Below are 26,608 nucleotides of genomic sequence, written 5' to 3'. Positions count from 1 at the left end.
GATTGTGTAGCTGTTTAATTAAGGTAAGACTAAAGGCCAGGTTTGTTTACATTATGACTGCAATTGAACAGATTCCAGCTAAGCAGACAACTAGAATGTGGGCACCGTAATGCTACATAAAGCACTGCCAAGCTGAGCTCCTCGAGAGGAGAGGGGAAATGTTCAGAAGCATCGCACCAACAACCGCTAACTGGAGCATGGCAGCGGGGCCTGGGTACTGCACTAGTGAGGAAAAACTCCAGCTTTACATGTATTTTTCCTCCTATTCATAGAATGGAACTGAACATGCCTAGTTTCCCTATAGCTGGGTTCCTAATACACAGAGGTATCTAGCCAGTTTGTCTAAGAGAAATGGGACACAATCACTACTAGGGCATGATGGTGCAGGGCTTTCCAAAATCTGTTTATTTTACAGATCCTTGTCACCTGATGCAGGTTCTCTATCATGGCTCCAAATAAGGTTTTATTATCCTTACAATAGTTCTAGAAAGCAAGACAGTTCCACTGTCCCTGCAATGGGATTAGGTTACTACATTTTAAATGCAAAGGGCTTAAACATTTATTACACAAAACACATCTCATGTTATCTGCCAAGAACTCTGCTTCAGTCGTGACAGGCTGCTCATAGAACAGGCCAAACACAAAGTTGCTTCCGTGAGGGCACTACCCATCCCAAAGGCTGCTTCAAATGAATAGAAAGCCTGCTGTGGAATCCGATCTTGTTGCAAACCGAGGGCAATCTGTCTTTGATATTGACATCAATGGGAGCTGCTGTAGAAGGTGTTATGACTATACTTCAAGAGAATTTCCCAGCTTGAGGAGGGGGGCCAAGGAAGCCCCCTGCTTGCTTGGTGGCAGCCCGCGAAGGGGCCAGGCCAAGCATCTTCTGAATATTCTGTGAAAATGAAAAACAGAATGATATGATGCTGGTGTGGTGAAGAGGAAGCCAATACACAGGTAAAATCCTGGTTCTGTTTAGACCAATGGCAACCCTCTCATTAACTTCAGCCTCCAGGGTTTTACAACTCAGTTTAGCCAGTGTATATATGTGATCAGCGGCGGCTCCAGGTACCAGTGCTCCAAGTGCTTGCCTGGGGCGGCAAGCTGCGGGGTGGGGGGCAGCCTGCTGGTCTATGCGAGGGAAGCCTTCTCCGGCTTGCCTGCGGGAGGTCCGCCGGTCCCACGGATTCGGTGGCAATTCGGTGGTCGGTATGCCAAAGCCGTGGGACCGGCGGACCTCCCGCAGGCATGCCACTGAATGCACGAGACCGGGGACCTCCTGCAGGCGTGCCTCTGTATGTGATATATCTGTATTCATGCAAAAGGACCCAGAAGAAATGCAACCCAGAGAAATTAACTGATTTATATGCTTAATTAACTGCAATTAGAGGTGGGCCTAAGCTCCAGAGTTTGTTTCCTGATCAAGCTTCCCATAGGTGAAGTGGGGTCCAATCCAGGGCTGCAATTCAATTTCACCTTCACCTACATAAGTCATAAAGGCAATGGGCAGGTAATAGAGTTCTTGTTGCAGGCTGCAGCCTTTGCCTATTTTGTTTTCTTTAAATTAAGATGGTAACAACATTAGATATCTTTGCAATTCAACGACAATGCATACGCAGTAGCAGCTTCCTGTTCTCTGCTTACAGGCAGAAAATCTAGGAGCAGCACTTCGCTGTTTTCACACATTCCAAAAACCACTGTCAAGGGAGGCTGTAATTAAAGCCTGAGAATCTGCAACCGAGACAGGAAGGATCTCATATAAAACAATCAGAAGTGGCTCACGCACTCACCCACCAGAGGAATTGCTGAGCTCCTGCCAAAAGTCTGAGTACGGAGCTGATTTCTTTGCTAATGATGTAGATGGAAACAGTGTTTTCTCTCCTAAGACACATGGTACAGTAGACCTACCTATCAACAGGTTTCAGAGTGGTAGCCATGTTAGTCTGTCTCAGCAAAAACAATGAGTCGTCCTTGTGGCACCTTAGAGACTAACAAATTTTGTGGGCTAGAACCCACTTCATCAGATGCATAGAGTGGAAAATACAGGAGCACGTATAAATACATGAAAAGATGTGGTTTGTCTTACCACATGTGAGGTCAGTCTAAGGAGACAATTCAATTGACAGCAGGATACCAAGGGAGGAACAATAACTTTTAAAGGGGTAACGAGAGGGGCCCATTTCAGACAATTGACAAGAAGGTGTGTGAAGTGGAAATTAGTATTGGGGAAATTAGGTTTAGATTTTGTAATGACCCAACCACACTCAGTCTTTATTCAGGCCAGATCTGATGGTGTCCAGTTTGCAAATTAATTCCAGTTCTGCAGTTTCACATTGCAATCTGTTTTTGAAGTTTTTTTGTTGAAGAATTGCCACTTTCTACGCAAAGGAATAAATGAACACAAATCTGACATCAGGAATCATAACATTCAAAAACCAGTAGGAGAACACTTCAGTCTCCCTGGTCACTCAATAACAGACTTTGACACCATCAGCTCAGGATTAAACAAATTTGCAAATGAACTGAAGTTCAGTAGTTTCTCTTTGAAGTCTGGTCCTGAAGTTTTAAATCTGCTATTGTGTCCCCAGGGAGTTTGAAGTGTTCTCATACAGGTTTTCGTATATTGCCATTCCTAATATCTGTCTAGTGTCCATTTATCCTTTTACATAGGGATTGTCCACTTTGGCCGATGTACATAGCAGAGAGGCATTGCTGGCAAAATGGCGTATATTACATTGGTGGATGCTCAAGTGAATGAACCGATGATGTTGAGGCTGATCGGGTTAGGTCCTGTGATGGTATCAAGCATCAGAGGGGTAGCCGTGTTAGTCTGGATCTGTAAAAAGCGACAAAGAGGCCTACGGCACCTTATAGACTAACAGAAGTATTGGAGCACAAGCGTTCGTGGGTGAATACCCACTTCATCAGACGCATGTGGTGGAAATTTCCAGAGGCAGGTATAAATATGCAGGCAAAAATCAGTCTAGAGATAATGAGATTAGTTCAGTCAGGGAGGATGAGGCCCTCTTCTAGCTGCAAGACAAGAAGCCTCCTGCTGCAAGACAAGCCCAAGAAAGAAACCAACAGAACTCCACTGGCCACCACCTATTGTCCTCAGCGAAAACCTCTCCAATGCATCATCAGTGCATCTACAATCCATCCTGGACAACGATCCCTTGCTTTCACAGGCCATGGGAGGCAGACCAGTCCTCACCCACAGACAAACCACTAACCTTAAGCATATTCTAACCAGCAACCACACACCACACCATAGTAACTAACTCAGGAACCAATCCATGCAACAAATCTAGATGCCAACTCTGCCCACATATCTACATCAGCGACACCATCATAGGACCTAACCAGATCAGATTTGTGCCTGCATATTTATATGTGCCTCTGGAAATTTCCACTACATGCGTCTGATGAAGTGGGTATTCAAAGAAAGCTTATGCTCCAATACGTCTGTTAGTCTATCAGGTGCCATAGGACTCTTGTCACTTGTATAATAAAGGTTTACTACTCAACATAAAGAGGACAGGTGAAGGCTGTTAGTGCACTAACAGGAGGAGGGGCAGAGGATATAACTGACATTCCATGTCACACCCAATTCAGCAGCAGACTTCCCCAGCTGAAAGGCAGCAGCTCAAGGGCTGTAGAAAGCCTCTCCCAGCAGCAGCCCTCTCTCCAAACAGGAAGGCACGAAGAACCACCGGACAGGATTTACGTGCAGGGGGAGATGGGAACAGCACAGAGGAAGTTACTCACCACAAGTTGGATATTTCAGGAGATGCTGGCCCCAGGTCACAGACAAAAAGGTGTCAAGCTAGGGCTTCAGGAAACCCAGGGCTCAGGACTAACAGCCTAGGTGAAGCGTAGCTGTGCTACCACTCCCAACCCCATAAGCAATGCCTGTTTAAATCACTTCCCACCAGTTAGTCCTCTCCCTCCCTCAAAGCAGATTGAGACACTCACACCCTGAACTAAATCCAGGCTCTGCCTCAACTTAATGAGTTCTGGGGATTGTCTCCCACACCCATCCCCCTAAATGGACTCTGGGATCTTCCCCTGCTCTCCCACTATTTAATTCCAGTGCCCCACCTCGCTGCAGCTCTTCTCTTGGGCTATTGCCCTCATGGAATGTAGGGGGGTTCCTCCACCTCCCAGGTCCATGGAGGCCAGTTTAAACTACAGCTTAGAGGTAAAGACTTGAGTATGAAAAGAGCAGCTACCTCTTTTAATGCAGTGCTGGGAACACAAAGTACATCAGTTCTACAGGGAATAAAAAAAAGGGTTAAAGTAGAGAGGCTGCGGCAAATGAAGCTACACAGCTGAAGTACCCTTTCCAAGGCAACAGTGCTACTCCCCCCACCAGGCCATTAGCAGGGACTCTTGGTCACAAGTAAAGACCCTTCCTGGAATTTTCTGTTGAAGGCTTGTTGAACTGAACAAGCTGAACACCTGCATTGAAAACCCAGGTGTTTATGCCTAGCCATTCACTTCCTGCTACTTCTAGTCTGTTTCATCGCAGAAGGTGACAGCAGGAAATCGTCAAAACTGGAATGCACCATGGGGTTTTTTTTATTTTAAAAACATACAAAAAAGCCACTTGGGATTTTTCAGCCACTGAATTCTCCAAGTATCCAACTGGTGCAGAGCAGACATGTAGCAGCCAGCACAATCTGAGTTTCACTCTCACTGCTTGTGGCCTTTCAGGGTGCAAAAGAACGTCTACTGGTGTCAAAACAGAAAGGTGTAGAGCCACATTGCAACAGAGATTGATGGCAGGGAGAGTTTCCCCAGGGTACTGCAAACCACTGACAATCTGGTGTGAGATTCACAGGTGGGCAGTCACTGTAGAAACAACACAAAAGCTTCCCAATGGGTGACACAAAAACTAGACAAACCCCTCAGCACACAACACCACCTGCTGTTCTAGTTCCAGGTCAGGGAAAGAGCACTGGACAAGATCTGCTGTGCTGACAGCATTTTATTAGGGGTCGGTGGACTTGATGGCTTTTGCTAATTTGTATTCCTTGTTCCTTTACACAAGATTGGACACAGATCTGATGTAAGGAAGGATCCTGCTGTGGAAGGAGGGAGAGAATCTGTTTGAGCCATTAATATGTACTTATTTTGAGGTAAAGGAGCTTTCATTCTATTATTGAGCCACTTCATCAAGCCCATCCTGACCCCTCTGCTAGAAGTTGGCACAAGAGTCATTTCCTCTGCTGACCTGGTGTAAGGGTTTCTAAGTCCCTTGGCACCTCCAGAGGAAAAAGCAACAGAGATCTGCAGATCAAGGAGAAATAAGCAGCAAGCATTCAGGAAATGAACCAAAGTGAGAGGAAAGATAAAAATAGAGAACCAGCTAAGTGCATCAGCATTAATCCAGCATCCAGGGTCTATTAGCCTCTCCCTACTCCCTGGGGGAAATTCAACAAGCAGAACACACTTTCAGCAGCACTCAAGTTCTACTGGTCCTCGCCAACATAGACCGACACTCCATCCAACCTAGTCATGTGCTAATAGCAGATCCACTGTCAGTTAAACAGCTGCTTCACCATTATCCCTGCTTCAGTGCACTGCAGCTGATAAAATGATAGCATCACAGTGGCAAGCTATTCCCAACCACAAAGAAACTTCCCGTTTTCAGGGCCAGCAGTTCCCCCTTGTAGCAGAAGGGCCTATATATGGGTCACAGTCCTCCATGGTGGTAAATTCTTAACACTGTTCTCTAAGGTGACTTTGTATTTTGTCATACTAGACCCCATTCTATAAATTACTCCACCCACTGGTGATTGGGAATAGACAAAACTCTGAAGGGAAAGCTATTCAGCCTTCAGAGAGAGACATGTATTAAGCAGGCAAGGGGAGGGAAGAGAATAAGGCACTTGAGAAAAAAATGCAGGTTTAACCCCAGACTCCCTTGCTGCCTCAGCAGATTTTTTGGACACAAATTGAGCCTTTTGGAGCACAAAAGCAGCTTACGTTAAGGCTACATTTCATCTGGGAATGGGCATCCAAGCCTGGGTCCACAGACTTGTGCTGGCAGGGCTCAGACTAATGCTCTAAAAATACATCAACGATGTAGACAGTGCTTTGATGTTGTAGCTCAGGGTCTCAAGCCCATCCCCGCTGGCTTCAGAGCCTGAGCCACAACATGTACACAGAACCATTTTTAGAATGCTAGTTGTAGCGGGGTGGTCCCCTGCTCCTGCCCTGAGGGGCTTAAAACAGCCCAGGAGAGGGCTGTGGCTGGGGCAAGAAGCCTGGGTTGACCAGGGAAAGTAGGGTCAGCTGTGGCCATGCCCCAATCAGGCCCAGCTGGCCCCTAAAAGAGGCTGTGAGCCAGAAGCCCAGGGAGTTTCTTTCTGTTTGTAGAGGGAGAAGGGCCTAGCTGTAGGGAGCTAGAGACAGGGTACCTGAATGGAGCAGGTTGGGGAAAGGTAGAGGAGCTGGGGAGCGCCAGCCTGTGGCCTAGCACAAGGCCAACAGGTACTGGGGGTTGCGGAGGGCAGCCCAGGGGTAGGCAAAGGCAGCAGGTCCAAACCCAAGCTTGCCAGTGATGAGTAGGCTGATACTGCAGTCTGCCCCAGAGCGTGGGGGCTAGATGATGACTGGCAGTAGCCTGATACTGAGGTGAGGTGGAGATAGTGAGTGGGGGTTTCCTTGGGAGGGGAGACCCTGAGAGAAAGGGGTTACTGCCAGGGGGCAGCACCCCAGCTAACAGAGCACCGGAGTCCAGGGAGGGACATGGGGGCCAAGCAATAGCCGATCACCGGCCTGCAGAGGGTGCTCCAGGCTGGAAATCGAGCTAATTCCCAGAACTCACCAGCAGGAGGCGCCACAGGGGTGAGTCCACTCATCTACATAGCACAAGCCCCACTACCATGAATTTGAGAATTTGGGCTAGATGGCTCACTTCCACATGCAGTGTAGACATGCCCTCAGGGTACACTAAAGGGGAGTGTTTTTCTTTCTGATATGACTGTATTGACAGGTTTTTAGTAAAGGCTTTTTCTTAGCAATCCAGGCATCTTCTGAAGCCTGCAGTGAAGTCAGTGAATCATGCAACTTGTTCTTTGCCAACAATGATCCTGTCAACCCACAAAGTTACCTGGAAACACATAGCAGGGTGGAAACTATTTTCACTGGCTCAGTCTGAGTGTCCTGGAGCAATCCTGCTGATTTTAGCCAGGTCTCCCTCATGGGAGGAGACAAGACCTCGTACAAAGTTAGACTTTTCTGCACTATATTTCCTTTGACAGCTAAGCCTATGGGAACCAGAGATCAACAAGAAAGCTTCAAACAAATGTAGGTCAAAGACAGACGACATGTGCTAAATTTGGTTATTGGGCACTTGCTACTCCTTACTGGGTGGCAGATCAATACCTGCCCCATTCCCCACCCATGGGAAGCAGCTCAGCACTCACCTGCCGGATAGACATGGTGCAGAGAATATAGAGGAAGATGAAGGAGCAGTCAGTGTAATCCTCCCCCAGCAGGTTGCGATGGGACAGGCCCTGGATGTAGGAGAGGGGGATAAAAGGAAGTTTTGCCACCACCCGGCCGTCAAATCTGGAAGAGAAAAGATCACTTAATGTGAGACGTCAACCAAGTACTCAGCTTAGCGAAGGGCTTCAGTCTGGGACAGTAATTGGGTCCTTGGATTGCAGAAAAACAGATTTAAGTGTTTTAAATGAAACAGGCCTCCAAGAGGACAAAATCAGATGCAAGATCAAGTCAAAAGCCTAGAAAAAAGTGATGTTGCCCCATCTTCACATGCACAATTCTAGAGAGACTAATATAGACACCTGCCATCCTCAAGCCCCCGCATATCACAGTGGCCTGCCATCCACTGGATGGACTGTGCAGGCTTCCCTCAGCAGATGCTGTGGAATAACAAGGGGTCCCTCCTGGAGGTCAACCTATTAATGATTACTGGTTGGATAAACTGCTGACCAAGGTTTGTGGGACAAAGACTAGGAACTTTCTAATCAACATCCTCAAGTGCTGACACCCGCTACACCTCTACCCCAATATAACGCTGTCCTTGGGAGCCAAAATAATCTTATTGCGTTATAGGTGAAACCGTGTTATATCGAACTTGCTTTGATCCACTGGAGTGCACAGCCCCGCCCCCCGGAGCACTGCTTTACCACGTTATATCCAAATTTGTGTTCTATCGGGTTAGAGGTGTATTTAAAATCCAAGTCACACACAGGTTTCTCCCAGAGTACTGTAACACTTGAGTCAAGAGACTGAATAACAAGCCTGTAATACAGTTACTTTATGCAGACTGATGGATTTTTGTACTAGAGGTGTGCACTCAGCTTTCAGAAGACAAACTAAAGCCCAACTCTCTTTTCTTTCTCTCTCCAGATTTGCTACATTTATCAGTTACTAAAAGGGATGTGGGCAACTGCCATAGAGAGAATTCCTTTTCATACAATACCCCTTCTCTACATTCGCTCTTTAGAAGCAGGGGACATTGTATATTCCCCCAAGGTAGCTGTGCAGCTCCAGGAGCTGGGAAGCATTCAGTACTACATTCCAGAGATGGAGACATGGTGTGAATTTGGACAGACTGAAGAGATTCAGCCTCTGAAATCAGACAGCCAACATTACCCTTTGAAGCAGTGTGCGTATCATGCTGCATCAGTATATGTTCAGCGTTTGATGTTATTTTCTCCTTGAGTGCTGATTTTCTAACAGGTGTTTCTGGTTTCAACAGCTCCTAAATGAGCATTCTTTCCTGTGGAGAGGCATTCACACAGAGCTATAGTTCTAACATGTGCGGACTTTGCTTACATCTCACAGGCAGTTTGGCAGTAGGGCTAGGAACGGATGTTTGTCTCCCTGTAACATCCCCAGTGTTTTAGGATTCTGTGTTACTCCTGCGGTGGGAACATAGAGTAGATCAGAGATGGTACCCTGAGATATCTACTCTCTCTTCTGGCAGGTAACCTAGGTTCTAAGGCACACTCTTGTAGGGAATTCTGTAAGGTTTGATGCTTTAGCAGAGTTGCATGGATCAGGACTTATGGAGTAAGATGTTAATGTCCAGGGAGAACCAAGGTAACTTCTCTCACTAGATACCCCATCTACCCAGTCCAGTATTCACCTGCAGATCACCCTGCCCCTAGCATACATATGTTTTGCCTGGATCCCACCAACCTACAAAGAGATTGCCCTGAATGGATAATCAGGATCCTCACGCTAGATCCTCAACTTGGCATTCCGCTTTTAGTGTTCAAGCCAGCCTTCCTGCACTGTCCCTCCCATCCCTGTACCGTGTAGTACAGCTCCCATTTTCAACAGCAAGAAAGGGGCTAGTTACCGTTCTCTCTCTCTCTCTGTTGCATGTAGAAAGCCTCTCTGTAGGAATCATATGCCTAACTGTATGGCCATGGCTTTTAGACAGTAGCTGACAGAAAGGGTACATAGCCAACCTACATTCTATTGTCCAAAGGTATACACAGCATGCTCACTCCAGACAACCTATAGTCCCTCTCCCCCAAAACTTTAGGCCTTGGGCTCTCCAGCAGTGGGGGAGAGAAGTGAGTGAATGAAGCAATACACTGACTCTTGTTCTAAGCACAAGCAATCGCCTTTTCTCCTTCCCAACGCTAAATCCAGAGCACCTCTGTAGGTGGCTAGGTAGCCATGACCTCCCAGGAAGTGGCCTGAGGAGCCCAGTTGAACAGTGATTGAACACTATCCTCCTAAAACCAACATCTCTTCTTGATACCATGTCAAGAGAACAGCAATTGGTGAAGGTGTCAAGCAGCTCTCTCCTCCCTCCCCAAACAGCCCTACAGATTTCAGATGAGAGCATGGCACTGACAAGTCACTGAAGCTGCCCTTCACACGCAGGTACACTAGCCAGCTCATAAGACTGGAAGCATAGTCTTAGCCACTTAGATTGCCATTATGCCAAAACTGTCAAACCTTTGTCTATGGCACTTCAAGAAAAATCTAGTCTCTTGGACTTCCTAAAAGGGTTAGTCCTGTTTAAATAGTAGCTAAGCTCTCTGGACATCTGGGATGCAACATCTAGGATGTGCAGCTTCACATTCCTGTGATAGCTTTAGAAAACACAGACAGCAACATGGCATGATTTAGACTTTTTTTTTTTTTTTTAAAAGATAGTTTTCAAAGTCAAGACTGAGTGAGGCCCAAGTTCTAGTGGACCCATGTGAGTACAGTACAGGGGAAGCAGGCGATAGCAGACTGTACTCCAGAGACTGAGAAGACAGCCACCTAGAAAGAAACTTTCAACACCACATCAAGAGACAGTAGGCTCAAAGTTTAATCACAAGCATCAGTAGGTTCTAGGATGGGATGACACACAGTTGTGAGAACCTTCAAAAGTAGTTTTAGCAGATGGACAAACATGGAACCCTTGCATAGAGATGTGGGGACGGGGGGGGGGGAGAGAGAGAAGGAGAGAGAGAGAATTGGGACCACGATCCAATGCCCTCCATAAAGCAAAGCACACAGAATACAACTGCTTCTGCCAGGTGGATGCAGAACGCCAGCCTTGTAGTGCAGCTTCCAATTATGTATAGCGGGAGCAGGGGGTGGTTCTAGATGGTTGACTGCTTCTCTAATTGTGCTTGTTTGCCTGCACCTCCCATGGACTTTTCTTTCCCTACAGATAAGGGTCAGAACAACCCTCACCCAGAATGAGCTGCTTGTAAGCATAACCTGGGCCTTTCAAAAGAAGCAGATCCCTACTGAGTGCTCCAGTGAGGGGAATGATACAAAGTGTATATTTCTGCCTCTCTCTTTGCCCGACATACTGAACTCCCTGTGGATGAACAAGGGCTCCAGCCTCTAGCGTTCTTCAGCAATCAGGGAAAGAGGCACATACTTTGTCCTGCAAGTGCACTGCTGGAGAATCTGGGGCCAAAGTAGACACAATGGAAGGAAGGGTGCTTTTGTTAAAGCTCTACAGCAGGGCAGCATAGACCTGTCTGCCAGCTGAGGTGAAGACAAAATGAAATGGTAGACTCTTCAGTGGGGAGACCCCCACCTTTTCATGCTAGTGAGTGACAGATCTGGTTCTGCACCTAAAGCTGCATTATAACTGACCTTAGTACAACAAAGAATTGTCATTGGCAAAACATTTGTAAGTGCTGGCATTTATGCCCAGACCCTAATACAAAGGGCTAGACTTTGCTTCACTTCACCAGCAGGAAGTGTCCCTCCTGGCCCCAGACTAAAAGATCCCTTCACATAAATTATTTGTATCACAGATCACCCACAATATACTAGGTACTGTCTAAATATAATGAGATTTCCTAATATGAAGAGTGCACATCTGAGACAAGCTGCATTCACCCTTCCCAAAGTACATCAAGTATCCCCCTCACTGGCTCTTAATGAAGCCTTTAAGTATCATGTAAGCATCATGGCAGAGGTGGGACTTGAGGAGGGATGGAAAGTGGCTTTATGGTCCAGTTCAGAGTGGATGTTCCATAGAAAGGGCTCCACAGAAGAAACCACAAAGATGGTTGTGGGATAGGTGGACAAATAAGGAGCTGAGGACAGCATTACTGGTGATGGGGAAGGTGACAACACAAATAGATAACCAGGGTGCGGTAGATTTGTTAGAATGACCAGCGAAGTCTGGAGACATCCACAAATCCGGAGGCCAACCACGGAACTACTGTCACAATTGTTGTGGACAAAAATCCCCCAGTTTTGTTTGTTTGTTTTTGGGGGTAGGGAGGAAGAAGAGTTTTGTAGCTCCCCTGAGAAAATTCAAGCATCACTCTACTATTGCACTCTTAAAAACAAAATATTCTGACAGTATTTTTTAGATATATAACCATATGAAAAATAGAGATTATATAAATACCCTAGTCAAGTCCAAAATCTTTTTCTCTATAAGAATCTCAGCTTCTGGAAACCACCCCTCCCCCCCCGCCCCACCCCCCCCAAAAAAAAAAAAAGAACAGCCAGTACTGCTTTAGAAAGCAAGGAAGCAGCTGATGCAGATAGCCGACGCAGATGTGACAGAAAGGTCTGAAGACTGTGGAAGGCTGCCTGATCTCTGTAAAGCTATTCTGAATTAGCCACACTTTCATCCTGGTCATATATTCCAGAACAGCAAGCATGCTCAGTTGTGGCTAAAGTGCAGACTAGAGAATCCCGCATGCAATGCTCCATGCTGAGCTGAGCAGAAGCAATGAGTGCTGTGACCTGCAGATTCGCAGGCTGCACTTCCTTATTGAAGATGAGGAGAGCTGCAGTTTGATCCATTTTATACAAATTAGGTGCAGTTCTCAGTGGGACCCTATGAACATCAGTAGAACGAGTCCAAGTAGCAAAGGAGAGAGGGGATGGGATACGTTCACTTTGAAGGCTGGGGGGGGAGGGAGGAGAGAGTTGATACTTACATGGAGTTAAACATGCCCATGAGAGCGGTAAAGCAAAAGCCAATTGCAAACATGGACTTCATTCGAACCTGCAACCAGAGAGGTCAGAGTCATTCACTATTGACAGCTAATGCAGAGAGAAACAAACAGATTAAAAATAAAGGTAAGTCCCACAGTTAGGGCTTGGGGGCTTTAATCCTGAATAATGGGTTTTGTGCAGCATCATCAGGATCAGAAGAGAAGGCAATTTTTCAACTCACTCTCTCAGCTTGTAGGGGAGGAGACCAGGCAGAAAACTCTTAGAAGGGCTGAATAGCTACGAGTACTGGAACAGCCATGAAAGGGATCATAAGGGCAAAGAGCCTATGGAGGAAAGGGAGTGCTCAGGGCTGTCCTGTTAACCAAGAGGTTGACCATGCATAAAGAAACAGGAGTCCACAAGAACTGTGAGGAGGAAAGGGAAATAACAAAAGCAGAGAGCTCACTAGGAGGATGGGGTGGGTAAGTGGCAAGTCAGGAAAACTGCTTTTATTTTGGAAGCACTAGAGAGATTGTGGGGGCGGAGGGGAATGAGAATTAATGAAGCTGTGTGTGGAGTGAAGGGGGGACTAGTGTAAAACTCTGAGCCACACTGTAGCTTGCAGATGTCAGAAGTGCAGCCCATGGAGATAAGTGAATCTGAGCACCTACTGTCTGTGCTTTAGAGTACAGAAATTAAGGGTGGTCCTTCATCTCTTGGAGAGTTCAAGATCCAGCCCTTCACTAGTTTGGGCATTGCCCCTAATTTACAACATTCTTACCATCGACAGGTCCCTGTTGTTGTTCTTCAGCTTCTCCTCTTGCCTCTCTGTAAAGCAGGAAAGAGAAGAGAGGTTATACCAACCCAGACACCAGAATGATTTCACTTTCAAGAAGTCTAAACCTTCCTTGCTATCCAAGCCAGGAATAGTTCCAAGACAGACTCCAGCTCCGTATGCCAGACATTACAGTGTGAAAACTGCACACAGCCAACTGTCCTTGAGTCAGAACAACATGCAGCAGAACAAGTATATGAGGTTGTCAACATTCAAAGGTAATGCACAACAACTCAGACAATGGGCATGACGACATACGGACATGTCAACTAGAAAATCAAATAGTGCTTATAAAAATCAGGTAGTGCCAGCATATTTTATCCTGGAAGTAGTGTTGTTCTAAGAATGTTATTTGCACATCAAATCTTATTACTGTAAGGCAGTGATTTTCAAACCCAGTATTGGGTCACGGAATGTAAGGCATTGGGTCACGGCAGCTCTGGTCAGCACCACCAACCGGGCCATTGGAAATCCCACCGGCAGTGCTGCCCGGATAAGGCAGGCTAGTCCCTACCTGTTCTGACACCATGCTGTGGGCTTGAAGCACAAAACAGCAGGTTCAGCTCCTAGGCAGGGGAGGCCACAGGGCTCCGCGCACTGACCCCTCCCCCCGAACACTGGCTCCGCACTCTCATTGGCTGGGAAGCAGACAATGGGAGCTGGGGAAAGGTGGTGCCTGTGGGTGAGAGCCGCGCAGAGATGCTTGTGCCTCCGCATAGGAGCCAGACCTGCTGCTGGCCACTTCTGGGGCACAGTGCGGTCTGTGGTGCCAGGACAGGCCGGAAGCCTGCCTTAACACTCCCGGTGCACCACTGTCCAGGAGCCGCCTGAGGTAAGCCCCCGCCCCAGCCCTGAGCCCCCTCCAACCCGGAGTCCCTTCCTGCACACCAACCCCCTTTTCCCCAGCCCCACCCCAGAGCCTGCTCCCCCAGCCCAGAGCCCTGACTCCCTCCAGCACCCTGCCCTGAGCCCCACCCACAAACCTGGAGCCCCTTCCTGCACCCCTAGTCCCTCATCCCAAGCCCCACCCGCGCCTGCACTCCCAGCCCAGAGCCCTGACCCCCTTCTGCACCCCAACCTCCTGTCCCAGCCCTGAGATTCCCCCCAAACCCAGAGCCCCCTCCTGCACCCCAAACCCCTCATCCCTGGCCCCACCTCAGAGCCTACACCCCAGCCCAGAACGCTGACCCCCCTCCCACAGCCCAACCCCTGCCCCAGCCCTGAGCCACCTCAAACCTGGAGTCCCCTCCTGCACCCCAAACCCTTCATCCCCAGCCCCACCCTGCAGCCCTCACCTCTGCACCCCAACCCTCTTCCCCAGCCCTGAGCCCCTCCCATACCCCAAACCTCTCATCCCCAGCTCCATTGGGTTGCAGGCATCAACATTTTCAACTGGGTCACCAGAAAAAAAGTTTGAAAACCACTGCTGTACGGAAATGCACTATATATGTTAACTCATACTTCATTGCAGAGGTGTCTGTAGGGATTCCAAGGTCAGATCACCAAAGCTGCATTTAAAAGTAGGATAAAAATCCTACTGTTTCACACTTCAAAAGCCTAAGGAACCAGTCATACAAAGACTGAATTTTCTATGCAATATTTAAGTAAAATATGTACTACTAGCTTTCTGCACAGAATACTTTAGGATACCCCTTTTGGAAACATTGTGCTGCACTGCCCCTGCCATTTCAGTCACCACAAACCCTAAGTTTCACATGATCCTGATAACATCTCACGCAAAGGCCACAATTTTTTTTTTAAAGTTATTTTTATTTCCCTTATTCAGGAGGGCTGTTTTGTGCTATGTCAAGATCAGCCAATGGAACTGTCATGTTCCATCTGCTATTTCCACTGCCCCATCTCGCTAGTCCTGATCCTCTCAGCAGATAAAGATCCAGAAGCAGCCTGAAAATGCCACAGATATGGCATTGAGTAGGAATGTGGAAAACCAAGAGATACTGGAGTGGGAATGTGAGTGAGGCCTGGGGGAAGTAGTCTGTGGCAGTGCAAGGTGTCTGGGAGTCCAACATCTCTATATTGGGGTATCAACACAACAGGTGGGCCCTAAAGTACTGTTGCTGTGAGACAGTAGCACCAGGAGAGTCCTTCAAACACCAAAGTTAAAAGCAGCTGAATATAGAGGGTTACAATGGGAAGCGTTAGGTGAAGCAAAAGTAACTCTTCTACCCCTGCCCCGTTTCCAGTTTCTCATAACTAGGCTTAACAATATTCAAATTTTTAAAAATAATTTTGACAACAATATTGATGTTTATTTTTAAGCTCTTTAGATTTAACCATTTAAATGTTCAGTTGTGGTAAATTATTGGGGGGTGTCAGACAATTATGACTGGACACATATTCAAAAAGTTAATTCTTTATAACCATTAAAACAGTCAACATCACATGTGAAAATATATAAAATAAATATCCTTGAATCCACAAATGATCTCTCTTTTTACTATTCATTCACAAGTCCATTTGTAAGAAGCCGAATTCAAAAGTCTAAAATCGGTGGATTTTGACTCTAATAAAGGTCTCACGCAGCATTTTTCTTACTTTGCCTATCTAAACTTCAATCATAGATGGAAATATTTTTTCATGTTTGTGTGTACAATGAAACTGACATTTACAAACATTTACCAATACATATCTAATCCTTCCAAGCCCACTTATAACTTTATCAAACAAACCATTCAGGCTAGAATTTCCCAGGCTTGCTTTATGACTCTGGTTTTGGAAATTTTCAGCTGTATTTGAGAACAATTATTTTCCTTATATTAAAACCGTGGACTATTTCTTTGAACAGCTCTAGCACTTTTGCTGTTTGGAGCAGGAATTTACAATTTCATCGGGGGGGTCAAGAGCTCAGAAAGGTATTTCTTGCTGTTCTCATGAACATCAACCCAGTTTTGGCTGAATTAGAAGTCCCGGGGAGGGGGGAAAACTGCAATTTGCACATGCTCAACAGAACTTGTTCACCACTTGCTCCTTAATTTTCAGAATGTTTCAAGGGCAACATGTATGGTCCGAAGCCTCAATGAGCTGCCTGCACTGCACAAGCCTGCCTGCCATCCCCCTCATCAATATACCCTATAACTTTGGATGAAGTTGCACTGGGCTGGGAACCAGGAAACCTTGAGATGAAATCTCACCTCTTCCACTGATAGGTTTTAATACTTCTGTTTTCAGAAATGGCCAGTGATTATGTGTTTCTCACTTTCTAGATGCCCAGACTGAGACCCTCAGGGTTTGATTTTTTCATGAGTGCTAGGCACTCGAGTCCAAATGAAGACAATGGGAGTAAGATGCCGTTATGACACCCATACACCCGTCACTCCATCCTACAGTCATGCTATGAGGAAAAATATGAAAAATCTAACCTCTGAAAAGATAGGTTTCATCCAATCTGGAACCACAAACACTAACATGTATTCTGATTGTTCCACAGTTATTGCAAGGCGATAATGCATTGCAACAATGAGCTCCCAGGGACAGCATCTGGGAACAGTTAAGGCTAAAAGACTACTTGGTCTGGGTCCACGTGAGCAGTCTCGCTCATGTGGCAGCATGCATTGGAATCCCAGCGCCACTGGGTTTGCCTAAAGTCAATTTAGGAGGGAAGAAGCTAGGTCCCTTGAAATAGGCTCCAACAGTGAAAAGGAAGAAGAGAGAGTCACATTCTAGCCATCTCATCAAGAACCAAGTCTCCTCTCATTCCTAAATAAAGTGTTAAAGTTTTAAAGGGGGGGGTGGGAGGAAAGGGAAAGTCACCCCCAGCAGCTTCTTCTCACAGCCCCCCACTCACTTTTGGAGCATCACACCTCCCCCATTCCCAAATCTTACCTATTTTCTTTTTTTGCTGTCGTCCTGCTGATTCAGTTATTGTTTCCTTCTTCTTTTCCACTGCAAAGGGCAAAGCCAATTTAGAATCACTTTCACACAAACAATGAAGAGTTATGCCACTAATCCCTTCTCTTTTCCTCTCCCTTACACCCAAAACCCTCATGTAGACAGGAGGAGGAGGAAGAAGGAAACAAGATACAGATATATATCTATGATATATGTTCACTGTCTTATAACCTGCCGGATCTGGACTGGTACAAATGTTCCGAAGACCAGGAATATTTTCCAGGCCCTGATCCCGGTTGCGGAAAAGAATTTCAATTCCTGTCAAAAATCAGACTTTTAAAGCCTGACAAAGGAGCCCATTGCACGGTGAACCAAGGAGCTTGAGTATCATTTTGGTTTAAACAGCCCTTGCTGATTTGTCATTATGAATTCTAGACAGTACTTTCAATTCAACAAGTGTGATGAAACAAGCTTTATGGGAAACTCTGATCCTAGCTATCCGCAGTGTGAAGCAAAAGCAACAGAAAGGCCTGTGTTCTGTTATATCCCTTCTTCACAGGCAGGCATTCTCAGTGGAAGTCCTGAGCCAACAGTCTGGCACAACCAGCTCCATTGTAGCTGGTCATCCAGTTAAGGCTGAAATATTTCCAACATTTTAAAGTTAAAAATTAAGTAGCAAGTCTAAACTTAGTTATCAAGACTACCAGAAAACGAAGTGACGACCAACCCAGACAGTAGACACTCCACAGATTGCTCCAAGCAAAGACAGATAGTCACAAGCCAGAGTGCTGATCGGTTGATACTGTGATCCAGCAATTATACTTTTCACTCTGCAAATGGAATCACTTCCATTAGCAGAGAAATTTGATTGACATTCCCAGAAAGTGAAAGCCAAGTTTTAGTTTCAAGTTTATATAGCCAATATCACAATATGAAAATGGGATGATAAATGTTAAAGTACAGTTATGATAAGTGATATTGATTGCCTTTTTCCAACAGCACTTCTGTATATCTACTTTACCAACAAACCCATTTTCACTCCTGTTGTCCCATAGCATCAGTGCTGAAGACTTCTGTCTCACATATTAGTATATCAGCTCAGTTTTAATGGCAGAACTTTTAATCCTGGTGATGACCAAAGACTATAGCTAAATTTCCAGATGACAGGAGAATTTGTGGTGCTAACCGATAAAATTCTAATGATTTATAAGCCAACCTTGCACAATTGTCAAAAAGCCAACAACTCAGGCACAAACCTACTCATCTACTTTTACCACATGCTGCTGATGAAAAGGTTATTGGTGAAGTTTACTTATCCATAAACTAAATCACACACCTCAAGCAGGTCAGTAGGATTATTCAAGGGTGACACAAACTGAGCAACTTTGCTCAGAAAGGTCACTAGGGGTAAATAAAGTGGCACAACATCATTTTTATTCTCACTATAACCATGCTTCAGTCTTGCAACTTCTTCCATTGCCAGATAATCAGACATCTATCCTGAAACGTTCAGGCTCACTGAGTTTTGAGACATGGCTGTGCCATTTACCATGAGTATGTTTTGCTGAGAAATTAAATTATAAACACTCCCCCAATCTAACAGCCCTAGTTTATTCACTTTGAAGACTCATTTGTTTTCTGTAGCTGTGACAGAATGGTAAGGTTCTGACAGAGGAGCCTAGTGATCTTATCCATGTTTTTTTTTTTTTTTTTGCTGTTTTATTGGTTGTTGCTGTGGGTACAATGACAAATGGTTGAAAGGTGTGGCAAGAGTGGTCTATTTTACAATTGTATATTTAAGAATTGTCAAAGAACAGATAAGTGCTCCTTTTAAAATAGATATGTGGATAAATTATGATGAATAAATGCTAATCAAATCTGAAATTGTTATTCTCAGCTCTGCCACTCAAGCTTGAACACACAAGCATTAATATTAGCAATTATTACTGGTGTATGCATCTCACATCTGGTTATTGGGGAAACACAAACGAGAGATAGGAGAATTACAGCAGGGGTGGCCAACCTGAGCCTGAGAAGGAGCCAGAATTTACCAACGTACATTGCCAAAGAGCCACAGTAATATGCCAGCAGCCCCACCCACCCATCAGCTCCACACACCCCTCTCCTTGCACTCCCAGCACCTCCCGCCCACCGGCAGCCCTGTCAATCTGCGCCTCCCCTTCCCTTGCTGCACCTCCTGATCAACTGTTTCATGTTGTGCAGGAGGCTCTGGGGTGGAGGAGGGAGAAGCAAAGAGTCTCAGGGGAAGGGGGTGGGAAGGGGTGGATTGGGGGCAGAGCCTATGGCAGAGCCAGGGGTTGAGCAGTGAGCACCCCCCCCCCCAGCATATTGGAAAGTTGGCACCTGTAGCTCCAGCCCCGGCATTGATGCCTATACAAGGAGCCACATATTAACTTCTGAGGAGCCGCATGTGGCTCCGGAGCCACAGCTTGGCCATCCCTGCTCGACAGCAATCATTAGATAGCAGAGATTAATCTATACCAGCTGCTTATAAGTGCCACAGCACCCAAACAAGTAGCACATTATCTCTTAACCTGGGGTGGGCAAACTACAGCCTGCAGGCCACGTCTGGCCCATGAGACCTTTTAATCCGGCCCTCAGCTCCTGCTGGGGAGCAGGGTTGGGGGTTTGCTCTGCTCTGACGTTCCAGCCAGGGAACTGGGTCAGGGGCTTGCCCCGCTCTGCGTGGCTTCTGGGAAGCAGCCAGCATGACCCCACTTCAGCTCCTATGTAGTATGAGGAGGCACAGCCAGGCGGCTCTGCACTCTGACTCATCCGCAGGCATCACCCCCCGCAGCTCCCATGGGACTAGCCGTACCTCTGCATAGGAGCTGGAGGGGTGACATACTTCCTGGAGCTGCTTGAGGTAAGCATCGCCCAGAGCTTGCACCCAGGAGCCTCGCCCCACACTCCCTGCCCCAGCCCTGATTCTCCTTCCACCTCCCAAACCCCTTGGTCCCAGCCCGGAGCACCCTCCTGCACCCCAAGCCCCACCGCCACTCCAGAGTTCGCACCCCCAGCCAGAACCCCCTCACACCCAGTTCCCTAACCCCAGCCCTGATCCCCCTCCCGGCCTCCAAACTCCTCAGTCCCAGCCTGGAGCATCCGCCTACACCCCGAACTCCTCATCCCCAGCCCCACCCCAGAGCCTGCATCCACAGCCAGAGCCCTCACCCCCTCCCAACCCAACCCCACCCTCTCCCACACCATGAACTCATTTCTGGCCCCACTCCAGAGCCTGCACCCCTAGCCGGAGCCCTCACCCCCTCCCACACCCTTACTCCCAATTTCGTGAGCATTCATGGCCCGCCATACAATTTCCATACCCCGATATGGTCCTTGGGCCAAAAAGTTTGCCCACTCCTGCTCTAGACCCTCTGCTGGGGTTTCAGTTGCTCTCATAACTTTTACTAGTAAGTTTTAGACTTAACTACACTGCACTGTTTTACATGCCTGGGAAAAGTATGGATTGGATGAATGGACTATAAGGTGGACAGGAAGCTGGCTAGATTGTCGGGCTCAACAGGTAGTGATCAATGGTTCAATGTCTTACTGGCAGCCGGTATCAAACCACAGGCGTCGGTCCTGGGGCCGGTTTTGTTCAACATCTTCATTAATGATCTGGATGATGGGACGGATTGCACCCTCAGCAAGATTGCAGACGACACTAAGCTGAGGGGAGAGGTAGATATGCTGGAGGGTAGGACAGGGTCCAGAGTGACTTAGACAAATTGGAGGATTGGGCCAAAAGAAATCTGATGAGGTTCAACAAAGACAAGTACAGAGTCCTGCACTTAAGGTGGAAGAATCCCATGCACTGGCTAAGCAGCAGTTCTGCAAAAAAGGACCTGGGGATTACAGTAGATGAGAAGCTGGATATGAGTCAGCAGTGTGCCCTTGTTGCCAAGAAGGCTAACGGCCTAATGGGCTGCATTAGTAGGAGCATTGCCCAGCAGATCAAGGGAAGTGATTATTCCCCTCTATTCAGCACTAGTGAGGCCACATCTGGAGTACTGTGTCCAGTTTTGGGGCCCCCCCACTACAGAAAGGATGTGGACAAAACTGGAGAGAGTCCAGCAGAGGGGCTTGGGCACATGATTTACAAGGAGGAGGGAACTGGGCTTGTTTAGTCTGCAGAAGAGAAGAGTGAGGGGGGGATTGGATAACAGCTTTCAACTACCTAAAGGGGAGTTCCAAAGAGGATGGAGTTCAGCTATTCTCAGTGGTGGCAGATGACAGAACAAGGAGCAATGGTCTCAAGTTGCAGTGGAGGAGGTCTAGGTTGGATATTAGGAAACACTGTTTCACTAGGAGGGTGGTGAAGCATTGGAATGGGTTACCCAGGGAGGTGGTGGTATCTCAATCCTTAGAGGTTTTTAAGGTCCAGCTTGACAAAGCCCTGGCTGGGATGATTTAGTTGGGGTTGGTCCTGCTTTGAGCAGAGGGTTGGACTCCATGACCTCCTGAGGTCTCCTCCAATCCTAATCTTCTATGACTCTATGATTCCAACTGGTCTTCTGAAGGCTCAGAAGAGAGAGAGACAGAAGCCAAGCCAAACTTCTGTCGAGCTGTCACTTGCTTCAATCCCTTACTTCAATTATTTCTATTGATGCTTTTGCGCTCCATTTTTACCTTGTACCATAGATCTTCCAACTCTTCCTCCACCTCTCTGTCTTTTTCCTTCTATCTCCATCCCTCATTTCCTTTTCTCTTTTTACTGCATTGTACTCCTTCCAGCCTTCTCCAAGTCCTTTCAGGATCATTTTGTATAGTGAGGTTGTACTTAAACTGATGCAATCAGTTTAAAAAACAGTTTAAACTCATGCAACTTCTGTATGTGTATGTATAAGGTCTTCTTTCTTCCACCACTTTTTTTCCCTCCCACTACAAAAATCATCCTCCCTCATTCTCCTCTGGTACCGTTAATCTTACTCCTTATCTATCGCTCCCTAGTCACTCATACCATTCAGCCAACCACAATTCTTCCTCTTTTCAGTAACGCCTCCTATTCTTTCCTCTCTTTCCTCCCCAGATCTGGGGTCCCTCTCAAAGAGCACAGGCAGGATCTCTGAGCTCAACTCAGTGCGGCTGGTGGAATCTATACACACATAACCACTGGCTAACCATATTAAGGAAAGAGAGGCTTACACCCATCTCTGTTCCCCCTGTTCTTCAGTGGAAGTTAGGAAGGGGGTGGAATTAACATCAGGATAGGTCTCAGTACTAACCCTTCTCCTTCCAGTGAAGGACAAAAAAAGGATAAAGCTACTCTCTCAGACCACAATGGCAGTAATCATGTTTATAGCTCCCAAGTATTCTATGGTGAGGTAGGTACCCTCAGGCGCAAACGAAGGCACCTCTTGCCAAGAGCAGACCCTATTCTGAAAAATCCTAGAGCAGAAAACAATGAAGACAAGAACAGCCATATTATGTATGGTGTTTGAAAGGCAACACTTACATTTTTTGCTTTGTTTTTCCACTTCAGCTTTCAGTCTCTTGTATTTCTCTGTTCTGTAAACCAGCACCCATGTTATACCTGAAACAAAGCATCGGGTAAAATAAGGAGACAAGGACTTTCTATACAGCTCTATTACAACTACCTCAGGGCTGCTGAAATATTTAGATTTGGGTTCATTAACAAGGAGAAAAAAACCCAGAGAACAGCAACATACAGTATGCATAGGGCTGTCTTTGTCAAGGAAGCATTAGATGCACTGAACGGCACAGACGCCCCTGTGAGAAGCAGACCTCATATCTCCCAGCACTTTCATTGCTGAAAGTTATTTACCTCAGAAATCTATAGAAATAGATACACACATAGATAAGGCTCTAGAGTCATTTTCACTTTGTCCAGCCACATCTGGGGACAGTCCCCATCACCAGAGCCCTTGAAAATCTGCAATGCATTTCTCCTCCCAACCTCCCGCGAAGGGCTATTGCCCCCACTGCACAGATAAGGCGAACTGAGGCACAGAGTCACCCATGGTCGCTGTGGCAGAGCCAGGTCTGGCCCTTGGCCTCAGGGTTATCGCACTCGGGGACCCAGGCCGGAGCCCCACTGTGGGCTCTTTGGGTGACCAGAGAGGAGACCCACTCGCAGCCTGCCTGCTCCTGAACCGGGAAGGGCCTGGCTCGGAGGCTGCTCACTGGGTTACGCCTGACAGGCGCCCTCTCCCTACTGGAACACGTCGGGGGCCTAGGAGACCGCTCGGCAGCCCGGCCACCCCAGCGCGAGCCGCGGCCCCGCTTACCCTCGGCCAGCAGCGCCGTGCACACCGAGATGAAGACGATGAGGACAGTGTCAGCGAACATGGTACTCATGGTGCCCCCAAACCCGGAAGAGGCTCGCGCGCGCACGCGCACGACTTGACCGGAAGCTACAAAGGGTCCGACAAGCAGCCCAGCAACTGGCCCTAGTCTCCGGAAGTGATGTTACTCAGATTTCCGGCAACAAGGCGCACGATCAAGCGGAAATCCCGCCTACAGGTGAGAGGCGGGAAGAGCTACTAGTTGGGCGAGCAGCCTGCCAATAGTGACGTTACACTCATCTCGCGCCAGCGCCCGTCCCCTCCCGCTCGCTCACTCCCTCCCTCAAGCTGGAACCCGCCTCCCTCGCAGCCCGTGGGTCAGGGGGCGCCGGACTCAGCGTGCCTAGCGCCAGGCTGGTCTGAGTGCCCGGCCGGGCCGCGGCTTCCCCCTCAGCTTAGGGGTGCGGAGCCGGGCCTGGCGCCCGCGACGTAGTATCAGCTCCAGGCCCTGGCGAGTGCCGAGTCCTCCCCACCCGGCCCTGGCGCGTGCCGAGCTCCCGGCTCTGGCTTCGCTGTAGATAAGCCCCGGGCACCCCTCGCGCAAAGGCTGAGGGCCCTCCCCAAAGCCCTGTCCTGGGGGAGCCCGGCCCGCGAGCGCTCCTCAGAGTCCCGCGCCGATGCCATTGTTAGCGGGCAGGTGCTTCCCGGGACCCGCCCAACTGGCAGGCAGCGCGGAGAGTCCCCGGGCTGTCGCAACCCAGGAGAGCCCAGTGCTGCCTTAGGTACGTGCATGGCCCCCGTCAGCTGAGCGCCTCTCACTTCATAGGTGGGGAACCCAGGCACCGAGGGGCTAGTGACTTGCACAAGGGAGCCCGTGCAAATCAGAGGTCTCCTGAGTCTGGAGCAAACCATTGGCCCATGCTTCCTCCGCAAGGACTGAATGTCTTATTAGTCCCCAGATTATCTTGGGTGAAAATCAGGGACACGTTTCCACCGGGACGCAGTCTTAGAAATAGATGACAAATATCCAGTGCATAGTCCTTCAGTGAGGGATTGTTCCCTACCTTACATTTTGTATTGGACAGTCTAATTTTAAGTGTCCGGAACAATGTGGCTTCTTGAACTTCTGTTAAGAGACTCCCCCAAAGTCTTTCAGCATAATTTTTCTCTTTCCTAATTTCATCCCATTACTTCTACATGTATCTCCTTTAGGTCTCTCTTAGTGGCCATGGAATAGGGTGACCAGACAGCAAGTGTGAAAAATCGGGACGGGGTGGGGAGTAATATGTGCCTATATAAGACAAAGCCCCAATTATCGGGACTGTCCCTATATAATCGGGACATCTGGTCACCCTACCATGGAATAACTATTTATTTATGCTTCTTTTTATGAACCAATCCCTCCAGCTCCCTAGTCATTTTTGTTGATTTCTCTAAATTTGCTCCAGTTTTGTCAATATCTTCTTGGTAATTTGTTCTTCAAAAAAATACTCTATTTCAGGTATGATCACATTAGAGCTGTAGCCTACCTTGCTGTGAAATGATTACTGTGTACATTTTTACTGGCTTTTCTACAGCTGTGTCTTTTTGCAAACTTGTATCTAATTTGCTCTTATTTTCTATCTTTTTTCCAAGTTTTTTCTTTCTTTTGGATAGGGTTTTGGATTATTATTCCCCAGGTGTGTTAGTCTGCATTTTTTTTAAAAATTGAATCTCACGTTGTTGGTTTATTTCTATATATTTACCCTCGTTAAGGGCCTGACTCAAAGGCAACTGAAGTCAATGTCAAAGTGGATTAAGTGGGGTTTGATTCAGACCTTAGGTTCCTTCTCATTATTTTCTTTGTGATCACTGGTATTCACAGTTCCTTCCACCTCAATGTCATCTGTGAGGTCATTCTCTTTACTCTCTCCTCCAGATCATTAATGAGGGTATTAAATAAGACTGGACCCAACACCGACTTGTTAAAATCCTCCCCGTAGCTCAATACATTGCTATTACCCTTTGTTTATGGTCCTTCAGCCATTTTTCAGTCCACATGACAGAGTTCCTATTCAAGCCAATTTGAAGTAATTTCAAGAGTGATTCATAAGACCATATCACATGCTTTAATAAAAGTCAACTATAGTGCATCTACTTCATTCACTAGCTATGGGATAGATCAGGATTGGCAACCTTTCAGAAGTGGTGTGCCGAGTCTTCATTTATTCACTCCGATTTAAGGTTTCATGTGCCAGTAATACAGTTTAATATTTTTAGAAGGTCTCTTTCTACAAGTCTGTAATATATAACTAAACTGTTGTTGTATGTAAAGTAAATAAGGTTTTTAAAATGTTTAAGAAGCTTCATTTAAAATTAAATTAAAATGCAGAGGCCCCCGGACTGGTGGCCAGGACCCCGGCAGTGTGAGTGCCGCCTTCGGCATGCGTGCCATAGGTTGCCTACCCCTGGGCTAGATTTTGACTTGAAATATGCACTAGCACAGGGCATGAGGGGGAGACTCCCCTTTCACCCTGCAGAAGCTACCTGGAACTTAAGTGGACAAAAGTAAACAGGTGCTGTGGTGCCCATTTACTCATTCTTTGGAGTGAGTGAGCAGAGAAGAATAGGGAATATTGGAGCCTTGAATCTGCCTCCCCATGTGCTGGCCAGCACATCTGAGCCAGTGAGGGATAAGGAAGTGTTATAAAATGCTGCTGGCATAGGCTACCAGTAGATTACTACCCTTGTACAAGAGGGGAACCAAGAGAAAGTGGTGCTTCCCAGAGATATCTGAGTCACCTTTCCTCCTGAGGCTGCTTCTAGAGTCATGCAGTTTATGTACTGACGCTCGCCCAGGACTGTCTGAAAGTACAATCTAGCACTTTGGATCTGGAGGTTCCACCACCCTTACTCATGCTGTCTGATAGGCTCACTGAAATCATTTCCACTACTTGCAGAGTCTGGTACTTCACACCATGAGTAAAGGTAGCAGAATCTGGCTCTAAATAAGGCTATGTCTACATTATGGGTGCTCTAGTGGTCTAGGGCTTGTCTACACTTGAAACACTACAGCAGCACAGCTGCAGTGCTTCAGTGTTGACACTATCACCTACACCAATGGGAAGGGTTCTCTCACCAGCATAAGTAATCAACTTCCCTGAGAGGTGGCATGCTGGGTTGACAGAATTCTTCTGTTGACCTGGCGCTGTCTACACCAGGGTTTAAGTCGGCTTAACTACGTCGCTCAGGGTGTGGATTTTTCATA

General features: G+C 47.2%; 2 protein-coding genes across 6 annotated transcripts in view; one reads left to right on the top strand and one right to left on the bottom strand.

Moving 5' to 3' along the window:
* TMCO1 (transmembrane and coiled-coil domains 1) lies at positions 1 to 23,522 on the bottom strand. Of its 2 annotated transcripts, none has more exons than XM_032806185.2 (7): positions 23,365 to 23,522; positions 22,572 to 22,649; positions 17,087 to 17,146; positions 13,190 to 13,236; positions 12,411 to 12,478; positions 7,437 to 7,581; positions 1 to 895 (listed from the first exon to the last, which is right to left on the bottom strand). In XM_032806185.2, the coding sequence occupies exons 1-7, from the start codon at positions 23,432 to 23,434 to the stop codon at positions 797 to 799; spliced, it is 567 nt and encodes a 188-aa protein (XP_032662076.1). In that variant the 5' UTR covers positions 23,435 to 23,522; the 3' UTR covers positions 1 to 796. The 2 variants fall into 2 exon arrangements, with proteins under 2 accessions (XP_032662076.1, XP_032662075.1); XM_032806184.2 differs by lacking the exon at positions 1 to 895 and adding an exon at positions 3,551 to 5,292 and having other exon boundaries at positions 23,365 to 23,519.
* Positions 23,523 to 23,564: 42 nt separating this feature from the next.
* The window catches only part of UCK2 (uridine-cytidine kinase 2), a 44,659-nt gene continuing 41,615 nt past the window's right edge, over positions 23,565 to 26,608 (top strand). For 2 of the 4 annotated variants that reach the window (XM_032806179.2, XM_032806182.2), the window contains exon 1: positions 23,742 to 24,143. The gene's annotated coding sequence lies outside the window, so the exon portion shown is untranslated. Of the gene's footprint in view, positions 23,600 to 23,653; positions 24,144 to 26,608 lie in introns of those variants that run through there. The other 2 variants (XM_032806181.1, XM_032806180.2) reach the window with 2 other exon arrangements.

The sequence above is a fragment of the Chelonoidis abingdonii genome, chromosome 7 (genome assembly GCF_003597395.2).
Source record: "Chelonoidis abingdonii isolate Lonesome George chromosome 7, CheloAbing_2.0, whole genome shotgun sequence".
NCBI classification, from domain to species: Eukaryota; Metazoa; Chordata; order Testudines; family Testudinidae; genus Chelonoidis; species Chelonoidis abingdonii.
Note: the sequence above shows the minus strand (reverse complement) of the source record. Positions and strands in the feature narration are given on the sequence as shown.